This window comes from Notechis scutatus, chromosome 1 (genome assembly GCF_049901735.1).
Source record: "Notechis scutatus isolate UNSWTSFEM ecotype Mainland chromosome 1, rNotScu1.2, whole genome shotgun sequence".
NCBI classification, from domain to species: Eukaryota; Metazoa; Chordata; class Lepidosauria; order Squamata; family Elapidae; genus Notechis; species Notechis scutatus.
Window position 1 is genome coordinate 317,087,526 of NC_142009.1, and position 15,212 is coordinate 317,102,737.

At 40.3% G+C, this 15,212-nt stretch overlaps 1 protein-coding gene across 2 annotated transcripts in view; it reads left to right on the plus strand.

Annotated features, from left to right (window-relative positions):
• Nucleotides 1-15,212, plus strand: part of DLGAP5 (DLG associated protein 5) — a 29,798-nt gene that overhangs the window by 6,097 nt on the left and 8,489 nt on the right. Inside the window, exons 3-13 of one of the 2 annotated variants that reach the window (XM_026670224.2) lie at nt 217-407; nt 3,530-3,607; nt 4,275-4,374; nt 4,686-4,790; nt 5,212-5,282; nt 5,639-5,907; nt 6,936-7,057; nt 7,954-8,080; nt 9,404-9,489; nt 10,860-11,020; nt 11,609-11,704. In XM_026670224.2, the coding sequence (XP_026526009.1) occupies nt 217-407; nt 3,530-3,607; nt 4,275-4,374; nt 4,686-4,790; nt 5,212-5,282; nt 5,639-5,907; nt 6,936-7,057; nt 7,954-8,080; nt 9,404-9,489; nt 10,860-11,020; nt 11,609-11,704 (1,406 nt within the window). The remainder of the gene's footprint in view (nt 1-216; nt 408-3,529; nt 3,608-4,274; nt 4,375-4,685; nt 4,791-5,211; nt 5,283-5,638; nt 5,908-6,935; nt 7,058-7,953; nt 8,081-9,403; nt 9,490-10,859; nt 11,021-11,608; nt 11,705-15,212) is intronic. The other variant, XM_026670225.2, reaches the window with a different exon arrangement.

A 15,212-nucleotide genomic window follows, 5' to 3' on the forward strand; every position in this document is an offset into this window, starting at 1 on the left:
TAGATACTGTTTGCTATTCAACTTGCAATCACCTAAATTGGCTAGATATTTTTCACATATATCATTGCCAATATAGATCTTTTTGTGTATCTAATTGTAGGACATTGTTTTTACATCTTTTTGATTTGCATCTACTGTTCTAGCTACTCAAGATATGTTTTAATTTTGATGTCACACATTTATATGGGATTTCAATTTGCATATGTTAAATTTTAGATGCTGCAGCCAAGACTCGTGAACAAGAGCGCATGGACATGCTTCAGCGCTATAAGGCGGAAAAAGAACTTCGCAGGTTGAAGGATCAGAAAGACAAACCTACTTTTAAATGTGGACAATTCAAACCAGACCTCCCGGGTTTTCTTTCAAAAGCATCACAGATTCCAGTATTGAAGAGATCAAAAGAGAAAGTGAGAATAACGTAATATTTAAGCTTAGTTCCAATGCATCTTTGCATTCCTTTAAAACAGCTAATTCATATGTTGGGTTATTGAAGCATGAGTCGAACTTTATTAAGTTCTCTGAACTTCTTAAATACTTCAGGTTTTTTCATTTTCTGTGTGTCCATATTTAGTACTGGAAACTAGATTAGAAGCATGTTTCTGGTTTTTATAGGTAGTCCATGCTTAATGACTAATTTGTTCAATGGCTGTTCAAAATTATGACAGCACTGTGCAAAAGGACTTACAACCCATGCCTGAAGTTATGGTTGTTGTGGGGCCTCCGTGTTCGTATAATTGCAATTTGGAAACGTGGCAACCCATTTGCATTTACAATAGGTTGACAAGCACACTGCGATCATGTGATCACCGTTCGCAATCTTCCCCACTGGCTTCCCTAGAAAGTCAATTGAGAAGCCAACAAGGAAGGATGCAAACTTCTGCTGCCTGCCAGGAAGACTTCCTCTGGTTTCTCGGGACTGGCTGAAAAGGATCTGTCCTGAAATAGTAGCAGGATGTTAGCATTGAGTATTTGCAGCACAAGGCATTTGCAGCCAGCCCCCGGGAACCAGAGGGAGTCCTCTTGTATCTGGGGGATGGATGTAAATGCCCCATGCTGCAAATACTCCATTGATTTCAAGATGAACTTTTTTCAGTCTGTATAGAATCATGCCCTGGGTTGGAAGAATGAAGAGGTTTCTGTGACCCCCATTTCATTTCTCCAGCCCGATATATGAGATCCTCTCTCTCATGATGGTGACCTGCCTGTTCTTTAGCAGGGATCTCTTTTACTCCACAATCCACAAGATCACTTAAAGATTGCAACTTGGAGAACTGGGATTGCACAGTCATTGAGTAAGCAGTACCACGGGCATCTTGCTTAATGACAGCTTCGCTCAACAACTGAGATTCCAGTCCCAATTGTAATAAGTCCAAGGCTAACTGTAATTTAATGGATAATAATAGCTTCTATGGATCAGAAAGGAGATTTGTGTATAAAGTAAGAAGAAAAGGTTACATGAATATAAGACCTATTTACAATAACCAGATTATGATCTTGTTGTTATGTGGGATGCCATAATGCTCATCAGAATATTCCCAGGAAAGGCAAAGTCTTTAAATTGATTCCTTGTCAGATTGCCTGATTTAAATTCAAGAGGAACTATGAATAAGTTTCCAATTTTCAAGTGAAGGAATGATAAGATAAGCACGTGGTTGGCTCACAAACAAGCTTTTTTCCAATCACTTCCAAATAGGTAGAATGTGTTTCATCAAAGCAATAGAAACTTGATCTGCTCTAGTTACATGATCAGGCTAGGAAAAAGCAGTTTCTATATGATTAACCAATTGGGTCTTTATTGAAGAACCTAGAAGGGAAAAGTCTACATATTCTGTGTTAGATGGCTTCTCTGGTTTAAATAATCAAAGTTTCATTGAGTTGTTGCACAATTATTTTATTCTGTATAATATTTCACAGCTGTTGACATGATTTGGTAAAACTCTTACAGCTCATCCTATTTAGTTTTACATTGCATAGTATTTTGTAGCATTAGATTATACTTTATGTTCTGTTACTTTAGATTTAAACCAGGGGTCCTCAACCACCGGGCCGCGGACCGGTACCGGTCCATGGAGCACTCTGTACCGGGCCGCAAATTAAAAAAATTTAAAAAAATGGCGCCTTTCTTCGCCTTCGGTGAATGCTGCTGGGATCGGGGATCAAGGACACAAATGAGAGAAGGGGAGGGAGGAAGCAACCGAAGCCTGTCCTGCTCTCTGGCTCAGCGGCTTCAGTTTCCTCCCACCTCGTTCCTCTCTCAGTCGCTCTCTTGCTCCTCCACCAGCCCAGGAAGAAACTGCTTCAAAGAAGCCGGGGGGGGTGGCTTTTCCTGTCGCCGCAGCACTTCCGAAGTGCCCGTTTACCCCCACCCCGCCCGCCCGCGCGCGCTTCAATTCAGTGCTCCGTTCTGCCTGCCTGCCTGTCTGGGTGTTTGAGAGCAGCTTCGGCTGAGAATAATAACTATTCGCCTCTTTTTATCAGCCAAAGCTGCTCCGAAACAAAGGCAGGCAGGCAGGCAGAACGGAGCACTGTGGATTGAACCGCGCTCGGGTGGGCGGGGTGGGGGTGGGGGTAAACGGGCGCTTCGGAGGAGGTGCGGCAACAGGAAAAAAGCCACACACACACACACACGCCGCTTCTTTGAAGCAGTTTCTTCCTGGGCTGGTGGAGCAGCGAGAGAGCGACTGAGAGAGGAACGAGGCAGACACGTGAGGGAGGGAGGGAGACACCTGAGGGATGGGGCTGAGGGAGGCAGGACCGAGGCGCTCCCTGAACTTGGTTTGCTGGCAGACGTTTTATTACCCGACTAGGTAACAACATCAGATGTTACTTAGTCAGGTAATGAAACGTCTGCAAGCAAACCACCAAACTCGGACACACACACACACACACACACACACACACACACACCCCGGTCCTTGAAAAAGTGTTTGTGCTTGAAACTGGTCCCTGGTACAAAAAAGGTTGGGGACCACTGATTTAAACCATTGGAGAAGACAAATATAATTGAAATTGCATTTGACCATGAATTTAGTTCCATGATATTGAGCCAGTAGTGCATACATATGCAAACTGTAGGGACTTTTATGAGAAAAATGCCAAGGTGCACATGTAGGCTACTCAAAATATTTGAAAGAAAAGATAAAATAAAACTAATTACCAATACATGAAAGGAGGCAATATTTATTATACAAAAGTGTGGAAAATTCTGTTGAAATGAGACAATTGAGCAGTTTATGTGAACATAGAGTTTTTCATTTTCCTTTATATTTACTTTAAATATTTTATTTGAACATCTTTATAAATTGTTTTTGGAGAACTCCTAAAAGGCACATATTAAAATATCAATAGGTAGTCAAGTAAAGGTGATTAAGAAAATAAATAACCAGGAGGGAAATAAGACATTTAAAAAGTTGCATGAGAATTCCTAAATGCTTCTAGATTATTCAAAAAACATTTTTTTTTTACTAAAAGGTACACATATAATATGGAGATTGGAATTTGCTCATTCTTATTTCTGGATTGTTCCTAGGAAGCTCCAGTTGTCACGCGAGTTACAAGGTCGAAAGCAAAACAATTGCCAGAACCAAGGAAGCCACAGCTATCATCGGTTTGTGTTACATGTTTGTTTTGATCATATACTATTTGCATGTTACAGGTGATCCTTAAGTTGCGACAGTTCACTTATCAACCATTTGATGTTACGACATAACCCTCCCTCCCCCAATATTTATGACACAGTCCCAAATGTTGCAGAATCACGGCAGTCATTCACCCTTACAAACAACCACAGAGGCACTGCAATATTTTCTCTGCCTATTTCCCCCCTCCGCGGCTGCGTCTCCACAGACGCTGGGCCTTGAGAAGACCTAGCAAGCTGTCTCCTCTCCAGCCTTTTTGCCACAGTTTTTTTTTTTGCCTGCTCCCGGTGCACCAAAAGCAGAGCGGTGAGACCAGAGGGATAGCAGGATGAGCATGCCCTCTAGGCTCTGGTCTTTGCAAGAAGCCCTTGCCACCAAAAGCAGAGCCCGGGAGGGACATATTTTAAAATGCTTCTTGTGCTTACTGAAGCAATTTTTTTTTTGCTGTTTGATGGTAAAGATTTAACACACACACCAGGCGACTAAACAGAGGTTTAAAAGGCTGGATCAAAAACAGGTCACTGATGGAGTAACAGCTAGTCAACATCTGCTTATTGGCTGGAATTAAATGAATAACACAATGCGATTGCTTTCTTATTTAAAAAAAAAAATGTGCTTTTATATTTCTTTTTTTAGGTTGCATCCAGCTACACCAATAAGGGCCACAATCGGCAGATAGCTCAGCAAGAACAGAAGCAGATCTACATAGACAAACCTTCCAAACAAGAGAATAAAGGTATGAGTTCTTTGTCCTTATTTTAAAAGGGCTCCGGTGGCTCTTGTGAATTTTGGTGAGGGAATAACCAGAAGTTGGTACTGCAGTTTCACACCACCATGGAGCAGGAAATACATGATACTATAGTGTAAGTTCTGCAGTAGTTTTAGTACCAAAATAACTAGAAAATCCCAGCCCTGGAAAATTGCATAACATGGTCCAATCAACTTTGTTTAATTTTTGTCGTGTAAAAAAAAAAAAAGATACCTATCCTTGCCTTATACACATAACATTTAAGATTTTAGTGATTGATCAGCTTTCTCATTTTTCAGAGATGCAGTCCGCCACCCCAAGAATCACACATGAAAGAATTACAAGAGCAACAGTGGCAGCTAAGTCCAGAATACCGCAAGCACCACAACCAACTATAATTTCAGGTGGGTGAAATTGTAGTAAAGTACTTTTTACATGGGCAACTAAAGGTAAACATTTCCTTGACCAGGTTCGAATTCTAGTGACATATGAGCACAGCCATTGCAATTTCCTTAGTTTGTCATTGCCTACTTCTGGGATGTTATTTCAATTTCCCAGTTTTGCTTTCAGTTTGTGTATTTTTGATGGTCCTCTATCCAATTTATAATTGGGCATGATCTCACTGATCTACTAAGTGCAAATCTGGGTGGTGACGCCTTGGTAATTTTACTGTGGACTTTCTTAAGTTGAATTCTGATTTTTATTACACTTGTATTTTTGTCTCTATTTCTATAAAATAATTATCTTCTATTGCTTTCTGTTGTTATTTTGAGTTCCTTGTGGCAAAAAAATATATGGAATAATGTTCAGTCTGTTCTGTTTTAGGTAATCTGCCCCCAAAAAGAGTTACAATTAAAGGAAAGCAGCAGAAAGAGATAATAAAGGAAAGGACAACAGTAAGTTTGTTTTTTTCATAGTATAATTTTTTTTCATTTATATCATAGTACCATAGGTAGTATGCTGCTATTATCTGTAATGGCAGCTCAGAAATCAAAACTGTGACTTGCCTAAACTGAAATAGTGAAGTTTTGCTGATTCAAGTCATCTGAGTTCAAGCTTATATTAAGGCAAATCATGATGGAAATATTCCCCAGTTGTTTGTGTTTTTTAAATTAGTAATTTTAAAATGCATCAGATTCTCAAATATGAGCTAGAGGCAAATGAAATTGGAATGTTACCTACTAATATTTTCCAGGGGGGAAAACTATATACATGTGTGTGTTTAAATTATAAAGAAATCACTGTGTTTTAGCAGGTAGTACACAATACAAATCAAGATATTCCAGTGGAACAAGAGAAAGAGGTGAAACTCCAACCTGCTGAAATCAGTGAACAGAAGGACTTTCTTGACAAAAAAAACATGTCAGCACCCCCAAAAAGAAATCGCTCATTTGCCCCTCAGAATTTTGTCTTTCAACCTCCCAAAGGCTTGACCACCTACAAAGTGAAACCAATGACCCCTTCCAGGGCAAATATGTTTTTATTACCCAATCTTTGCTGGACCCCCTCGGAAACAACCAAGTAAGGATATCCTACTTCAGACTTTCTTATAAAGTATTTTATGAATCTGTTCAAACTATGTTGATTTTTCCCCTTAATGCTGCTTCAGGTTCAAGCTCAAACAGGAAACACTAAGGGAGATAATTATTCTAATTTCCAGACCTTATTCCTGTTGCAATTAGTTTCCTCTTAAAATGCCTCAACTTTACAAGAGTGTGTATGAATTGATTGCTTCTGGCTATTTATAGTGGTTTTCTATTAAAAGCTCTCTGATATATGAGGTCCAGGTCTTTCAAAGGGAGATACCAAATCTAAACAGTATTGATCTCTCAGATGGTGTAGATATTTAAGATAATTTTGGGAGTATACCTGTAGTTAAGCTATGCGCTCTGCTACAAGGAGAAAACTTTGAATTCAAGTAGGCATACAAAAATAGGACCATAACATTGATTTCATTATGTGTCATTAAGTTGTTTTCAATACCAACAACCACATAAATATGCTTTTTCCATGATGATCTATTTCTAACCTGTTCTTTCAATTTTCCCAACAGTCCCCCACTCCCACCCCAGATCACCTTAGTATCTGAATCCATCCATCTTCTGCTGGGTTTCCTCTTTCTTTATACCTTTCCCAACATTAGAGCCTTTCATGTGCATACATGTCCAATGGCATTATTTCTATGTGTAGGTAATTCACAGTTAAATTCACAGTCTAAAACTGGTGGAAATCTAGAATTAAGACGATGTCTAAGAATATAGGCAATTCCAAGTAGGTTAGGGGTTTGTTGTGTGTATTTTTTGTTTTTGTTTTATAAAATTAGGGTGTTCCAAGTCTGATAAACTCCATATTTCCAGATATTGTGGAAGTTTTTTAGGTATTGCTCTGAGCACTACAATCACATTTCTTTCCATACATGTTCAGTTTTGAACTGCAACTTCCAGTGTTGTTTTTTTTGTTGTTGTTGTTGTTGTTGTTGTTGTTGTTGTTGTTATTATTATTATTATTATTATTATTATTATTATTATTATTATTATTATTATTATTAGTGAAGCATACAAAGAAGAAACACAAGATTATGATCCGCAGTTGTCCCCTAACCCAGAAGTCACAAAGGAAACCACTGAAAGACACCAACATGCCCTGGATTTATTGGGAGAAATTAACGGAGGTATATCTAAGAAAACATCTATATTTTTTACTAAGAGACAAAAACTTTAAAAGGGGATGAGAAGTCCCATTGTGGGTGCCCATTTGCCTTTAGGCTAGATGCCTTTTCCTCTACCTCCGTCTTTTATTTGTAGTGCTGACATACAGTAGCTATCAGGCAGGGGCGTGCTACGCTTCAGTGAAGCTGAAGGAAGTGCTTTGGAAAGGGTGCAGCTGAACAGTAATCTGTTGGCACCTCCTTAATCAAGTTGCCTTGTTCTCTGGACTCTTCCAGGAAAATGTTCTTGATTTTAGTTCTGATAAGCATACTCACGCTCAGTCTGAAGCACCTTGTCGGCATATCCTTAGCTTAGACCCTGCAGCAATGCGTGAAGGATGGAGATTTTGCTTTTATTCAAGCCCATTGATACTTTGAGGGATCTCTGGATGGGATGATGGGGAGGAGGAGGAGGATGCAGTGTGACTGAGGGTGCATCAGCCATGTGACATTATTTAAAGTGCCATTGGTGGAGAGCAACCTTTTTGTTTGAAGCCTATTTAGACTTAATCATTGTATTTATTTTAAACTATGAGAATATTAAAATTTGGCAATTAGATAGACAGGTTCCAGGACCAGCAAGCAAAGCAAAACAAAACCAAAGACCATAATCAGACTTGGGGTAACAAGCTACCCTTCATCCTTTTTCCTTTCATTACTGGAGGGAAAAAAAGGGAAAAATGCAGCTTTTGGTCATTGCAACTTTAAACATGCAAAATACTGCTGCTAATGCGGTGGTTTAAATGTAATTGATAATTACTGAAAAAGCAACTACAGTTTGTTTAGCTGCAGATTATATTCTTCCTATATTTAAAACAGATTCTACACTTTTTCTGTCTAAAATCTTTTTTTTTTTCTAGAACGGCTGCCTAGTGAGATGAGGGATAATATTGCGTTCGAAGGTGAGAGCAGTGTGCAGCAACCAGATCTACTAGCAACTGAAATATCAGAGCCAACAACAAAGCTGCATGACGTATCCTATTTCAGGTTTGTAGACAAGATCAAAGGGATCTACATTAATAAACTGCCTGGGTAATAAGAATGCTTGTTAAAATATCTTCTTCAAAGAGAAGATAATACCTTTGTATTAAAGTAAACAACAGATTTGCTATCCAATGGATACTGTGGAATAGAAATGGTACCCAATCCATTTTACCTGCTTTAGGGATACATTTACCTGCTGTTGTAATTGATTGGAGTTTAAAATTAGATTGTATCTACTTGCGCTATTGTGTGCCACAGACTATACCTTTCCAAGCAAGCCTATTTCTGAAAATTATATACCAGTCCCACAATAGCATCTTTGTCAGGGGTATCAAACTCACGCCGTCATGGCAGTGTCACGTGACGTATCGGGACTCTGTTCTCCTTTGCTAAACCGGGCATGGGCATGGCCAGCGCATAATGCATCCAGCCCATGAGCCAGGAGTTTGACATCCCTGCTCTAAGTAGAAGGTGACAGAATGGTAGGAATGGCATTTTCCTTACTATCTATTCTCTCCCTTGAATGAAAAGCAATGAAGTAAAATGGCTATTGAGTCCTATCTAGCCTAGAAACCATTCTTGTTATTGAAACTATAATTCACAGGCTGCTACTATAGGCACTGATGCTCTGAATAGCAACCTCAACCCTAATTATTGGGAAAAAAAAAATTACATGTATGAAGGTGATTCAGCACATTCTGCCAATTCTTGTTTACAGCAGGGTGTGAATAGGAAAAGAAGCAAAAGTTGAATACAATTCTCAGATCAAAGAATTGTAACATAGTGAGAAGTATTCTACGTAGTATGTGGTTTTTTTACTTAAATTAATATTTTTTAATTGCTGTTATTGGTTTTGAAGCACTATAACCTTATATATTAGTGCCTTTGAGTATCTTATGCAGTGGTGGTATTCAATTTTTTTACTACTGGTTCTATGGGCGTGGCGTGGTGTAGCTTGGTGGGCATGGCTTGGTGAGTGTGGCAGGGGAAATCTCCATTTTCTCCCTACTCCAGGGGAAGGATACTGCAAAATCCCATCCCATTCCCTCTCCACCTGCTTTCCAGCTCCATTCTCCTGTGCAGGGCAACAAAAGAAGACCCAGCCAATCAGCTGGGACTCGGGAGGCAGAGAATAGATGCGGGCGGGGCCAGTCAGAGGTGGTATTTGCCGGTTCTCCAAACTACTCAAAATTTCCACTATCGGTTCTCCAGAAGTAGTCAGAACCTGCTGAATACCACCTCTGATCTTATGGGTAAAAATGGGTCATTAATTGAAATAATAAGAAATTGTCTGAATGTGCTTTTGTTTCGTTTTTATTTTAAAAGAAACATTCTTCAATCTGAGAGAGAAAGACTGACATCATTTTGTCTTGAATGGGATAAAACTGTTGAAACTGATATTCCAGAGGAGGGTAAGAGAGAAAACACAAAAAGTATGTGTGAAATTATTGTCAAAAATAAACTGCTTGAGTTTTAACTGTGACTCTGGTAAGCCTGTATCTTTATAGATAGGTTTTGATTAGTGTGGTTCGTGAATTCTACAAAATAGTTGCATTATTCAAATTCAGAGCCTTCAAAGTGATATTTCTATGGAAAATATAGTAATTGGTTCCAGTACGATGCGGAAAAAATGTAGACATAACTTTTGTAAGTATATTAATCACATAGTAAGGGATAGACATAATTTACTTATTTAAATTTATGGTTAACCAAATCATAAAAAGCAAAATTATATATGTATATGTAGGTCTAGGTGTGTACGGGTCTTTTCCCATGTAAGATTAAGAGTATCTTGGCGAAGTTTCGGTGAGGTCCCACTCGCCATCCTCAGGCTGGTGCTTTCAGCTTCGTGCCAGTGCAAGCAGTGTGTGATCGGAGCTGCCGTCTCTATAAATACTGGTGGTGGAGGCTGGTGTGCTTTTTGAGTTGATGGAGTTGATGTTGGTATAATTGGGCTGTGTGATGGCCTTGTGAGTTTTGTTGTGGAGATATCCTGGATCTTGTGCTGTGATCTCCTGGGTCGTTTGTTTTGTATGGAAAAAAGATCACTACAAAACAAACGACCCAGGAGATTACAGCACAAGATCCAGGATATCTCCACAACAAAACTCACAAGGCCATCATACAGCCCATTATACCAACATCAACTCCATCAACCAATCAAGAGGCAGCAGCGCAGCCAACCAGCCCAGCACACCAGCCCCCACCACGAAAATGTGTGTGTGTGTGTGTGTGTGTGTGTGTGTGTGTGTGTGTGTGTATAGATATAGATATATATAAAATATCTAAGAATCATTTCTAAAAACTAACTTACACTGACTAAAACATATTTAGCAGGGTAGACTGAACTGCTTTTTCTTTAAATCTTCATAGATGTGCTGGTAGAGTGAGTTTTCATCAATGTTAGGGCCTGCATTCATAATTTTTTGCTTCACAATTTCTACAGTGTGATATAGTGTGAACAAATCTTCAGATTTGTTGAGAGTGAACTTCTTCACTTGCATATTAACTGTTTTCCTCTGGGGGATTTTTCCTGTTCTGCATTTTGCACAAAGATTAGCAGCATCTAAAAATGCAGCTGTGTATGCACTAGTCTCAATTGCACGCCTGCTAGCTTTGCATTAACTGAATTTCGGGCCATAGTAAATATGACTTAGAATCAATTTACAATATGCATTAACTTGAATATCACATTCAAACCTACATGAATTGAAGTCTACCTCTATATAACAGTAGTTTTAATTTATATACTGTTTATCCAACAAAATACCACTTTTTTCAGCAAAAGATCTTGTCCGTACAACCATTGGGCAAACCAGATTGTTGATAACAGAGAGATTCAAACAGTTTGAAGGGCTGATAGATAATTGTGAATTCAGACGTGGAGAGAAAGAGACAACCTACACAGATCTGGATGGATTCTGGGATATGGTAAACTTTCAGGTAAGATTTTTTTTTTTACTGTTAAACCTCTGTTTGCATTCAGCTTACTTTTACTTAATGGCCAGACCTTTGTTTAGTCAACAGTAAACCAATCCTAACTTGATAATTCAGATTCTGCAGTTGATTATAAAGAAGAAATTACAAGAAATATCCCAAACTGGGGAAAATGAAACTTGTAGAAAATACACCACAAGGAGATATCACTTTTCAGCTTGAACATGCATGTCCCTTGGCTGCTGAGAGCATACTAATATTCCACACACAAAACTCAAGCTTGTTTTTGGCCATCATGTCAACTTGAAACTCGCATCTTAGAATAAAATTTAGGGTTCTCCAGCATGTACCAAATTGGGCAATCCATATTAAATTCTTGTTCACCCAAAGCAGCAGGATACAAAGCAATGTTGCAAGACATTCTTAAGAAATGACTAACAGTGTCTTGTTTTTGATTTCTTGGTGAAGCTATTTCCTAAGAAAATAAGGAAGCTTACTATGCTTCTTAACACTTTTTTTTTTTTTAATGTAAAGATTTTTTTGATATTTTTGGTCTTGCTTTAATTTTGTTCAACCTTTCTCTTCCTCAAATAGGTAGAAGACATGAATAAAAAATTTGAGAACTTGAATAAATTTCAGGTGAATGGGTGGCAAATGGTGGATGATCCTCAGACCCACAAACCTGCCAAGGTATGAGAGTCTTTGCTGGTTCAGCTTTTAGGGGGTGATTTTTGCTTGGCACTTAATTGCTGAGACTATTTCTGAAAGGCAACTTTGTTGAGTGATACTTTGCAACTGCACAAAAAAGGTACAATTAATTTTCTCATGGGCCAGAATTTTACTAAACTTAGCTACCTGTTCATCTTCTGGGAACTGTAACTCCTGTAACGAAGTCTGAGAACCAGAGATGCACAGCAATTCACATTTTAAAAATGGGAAACGTGATTTGAAAGGGTATAGGCAGGTTCACTACATCAGTCAGGGTTTTTTTTTCTTTTTATGACTCCTGCCTTTTCCTGAATTGGTATGGTGTCTGTGGAGTCCCAGACATTAAAGTAGTGGTGCTTCCTTAATGTAGATCCATACCGTCCTGAGACTTCCAGCACTGTTTGAACTCAGAAAGGCACAGCTTGTTTAAGGAGGTGACATCTGCAGTAAACAAACCCATGCCTATCTTTACTGAGTATATGTGAGTGAAATAATCAAATATTGCTTTCCTGCCTCCTTTGCCTCTTATTTTAACGTTTCTTCAGTATTGAATTCTTTGGAGTGGAAATATATCTTACTGTATTTTATAAAACTTTGCACATCTTGATGGCTGATTAATTGCATTGCCACCCATATTCAGGCTGACCCTGAAGTGCAGTAAAGCATCCCTTTCTTTTCCAACTTTCCTTTTTGTACCCACTTTTACTTCCTGGCTTTTGGTCTGCTCCAGGTTTTCTTTTTAATGCAATCTTGCCCCTTCATTCATTTTGCTGTAAGTGCCAAAAGTTTGCTTCTTGTAAACAAATAGGTACATTGATGTTTGGGATTTTGATCAAAGCTTCTAAGATCTGACATGTAATTTATATTTCCAGTGAATTTTAAAGTGTTTTGAAGGTAAAATAGACCTATGGCTGATCTTTTAGTTGCTTGCCTTGACATTCCTGACTTTTGCTAGCTGCTGAGAATAGCTTGACAGTTAGTGAAATCTGATAGGGAGCTGAATAATTCAATATTCAGTGCTGAATATATCAGTATTATAGTCAGTTTGAGACGGATGACCTTTAAATGTTTCCTAGAAATGAAGCCATCTCAGATCATAGTTTATCATTAAAGAGTTTAGTACTGGACATCTTTGTAAGTCAGAAAGTAGAGTTTGGCTAAATATACTGTGACAAGCAGTTCCAACTTTGGAATTGTAATAAGTGTTTATTTTGAAAAAAAAACCTGCTTTTTTCTAATTATTTACTTTTATTCCTATAAATAAATCATTCTCCAGTAGTTGCCTGAATAGTCAGGAGAGGGGTTGGCAGAAGAATATGTCCTGTTGGAGGTATATCTTAACTTTCATATATTGCAATTCTGAGTCAGAACTCAGCCTCTGACAACCCTAAGTAAAAGTAATCCTTTTATTTCCTACCTGAAATACTGTCTTTGGTGAGATATCCCCCGGGAGAGACAAATCTTTTGGACTGGTAGGCACATCTGAAATTTTGGAAATATATTTTGGGCATCCAATCATAGATTGGAACAGAGTCACACATTCCTTTAGTGACTGCAGGGATGGAAGTGCCTATTCACAAAAATTGGTTTTCCCAGAAAGCAAACTAGTAAGGCTGTTGTCCACTACTTTATCATTTATATAGACAGGAGGCCATACTTCCTAGCAAAGCTCCCTGCAAAGATTTTCTGTTCTAAATTGATTGTGAGTGGTTTTTATATGTTTGTGTTGTGACTCGGAGGTTTGAGCCTGCTCTGTTAGAGGACACAGACTTGGATAATGAGGAAGAGGAGGATTTGGCTCTGAGGTTTGAGCCTGCTTTGTTAGAGGATTTGGAATTGCCTTCCTCCCCAGGACTTTCCTCTTCGGCAAGACCTTCCTCCCTGGTTGTGCCTCAGGTGTCGGCAGATAACCAGGATGGCGTATCAGAGCCTCTGACTGAGGATCAAGCTGAGGAATGTTGGTTTGATGCGAGGCAAAGACGCAGGCAAAAGCGTGAGATGCAACGCAGAAAGAAAGGACAAATCAGAGAATGAGATGAGGGACTGACACGCCCCACAGGGAATAAAAGTGGGTGTATTAGCTCTGGGTTCTTGTTCAGGACAACGTGTTTAGTGAGAGAAGCTTCAGAATTATCCTGTGTGTGGCGACAGCTTGTGATTTATGTTCCTGCTTCCTTATTGGACTTGGCAGACAGCTTGCGTGAGACTGCCAAGAATGTTATCGGCTTAAGGAATTTAACCCTGTAATTACCGGACTTGCCTGCTTATTTGTGTTTTAGTTGGAAATTTGGACTTATAACTTTGTTTGTACAGGTGAGACATAACATGTTTGTATATTGGTTTTTAACGTGCTTTTATTGGATTGGGTTTTTTTAACCTGTTGTGAAGTTGCCCAGAGCTGGGTGGTTTTACAAATTGTAATTATAATACCATCAGGAGCGTATGGTTTTGTTCTACTTTCTTGGATCATATGCCCTATACCAGTGGTTCCCACAGTGGGCAATACTGCCCCCTGGGGGCTGGTGGGATGCCTTAGGGGGGCGCTAAGAGGCAAGGGGGTTGGCAGGGGGGTGCTAAGAGGCAGTAGGGGGGCGTTCGAGGTGCCGGCCCTGCAGGTTCACTCATTGACTAGCACCGCTCTGGAGCCGGCGCCTCCAATGCGGAAGCGGTGGCATGTTATGTGTCACCGTGGCAGCGTTTAATGCACCTGCCACCTCTTAGTGTCCCCAAGGGGGCCGGCAGAGGGGCACTAAGAGGCGGCAGGGAGGCGTTCGAGGTGCCAGCCGGCCCTGCAGGTTCACCCATTGAGGCGCCGGCTCCAGAGCAGTGCTACAGTCAATGGGTGAACCTTCAGGGCTGGTGCCTCGAACACCCCCCTGCCACCTCTTAGCATCCCCAAGGGGGCCAGCAGAAGGGCGCTAAGGGGCGGCAGGGGGGCGGCACGTCGAACGCGGTCGTGGCGACATGTAACGTGCCTCTTAGCCCCCCTCTGCCGGCCCCTTTGGGGACGCTAAGAGGCGGCAGGGGGGCGTTTGAGGTGCCGGCCCTGCAGGTTCACCCATTGACTGCAGTAATGCTCCAGAACCGGTGCCTCGAATGCGGCAGCACGTTGGGAAAAGCCGCTGCCACCACTTTCCCAAAGTGCCGCCGCTGTCATATTCTGTCTGTCTGTCCGTCCGTCCATCCATCCAAAAGGTTTGTCTGTTTGCCTGCCTGTCTGTCTGTCTCCCTCCCTCCCTCTCTCTCCTCCATCCATCCATCCATGTTCGAAGCTCCGCAGGCACATCGGGAAAGTAGAGCAAAGCCAGTCTGAGAAGGAGGGAGGGAGGGAGAGAGAGAAAGAGAGAGACCTGATGCATCAGATTGAATGAGGCCTAGTTTAGACTGAGGCTGTTTTCCACATTGAAACCTCTTTGGCTTCTATTAAAGGTTTTGTGGACGAAACATGGCCAAGACTATCAGGAAGCTCTCACATTTTGTTGAGGCTTTA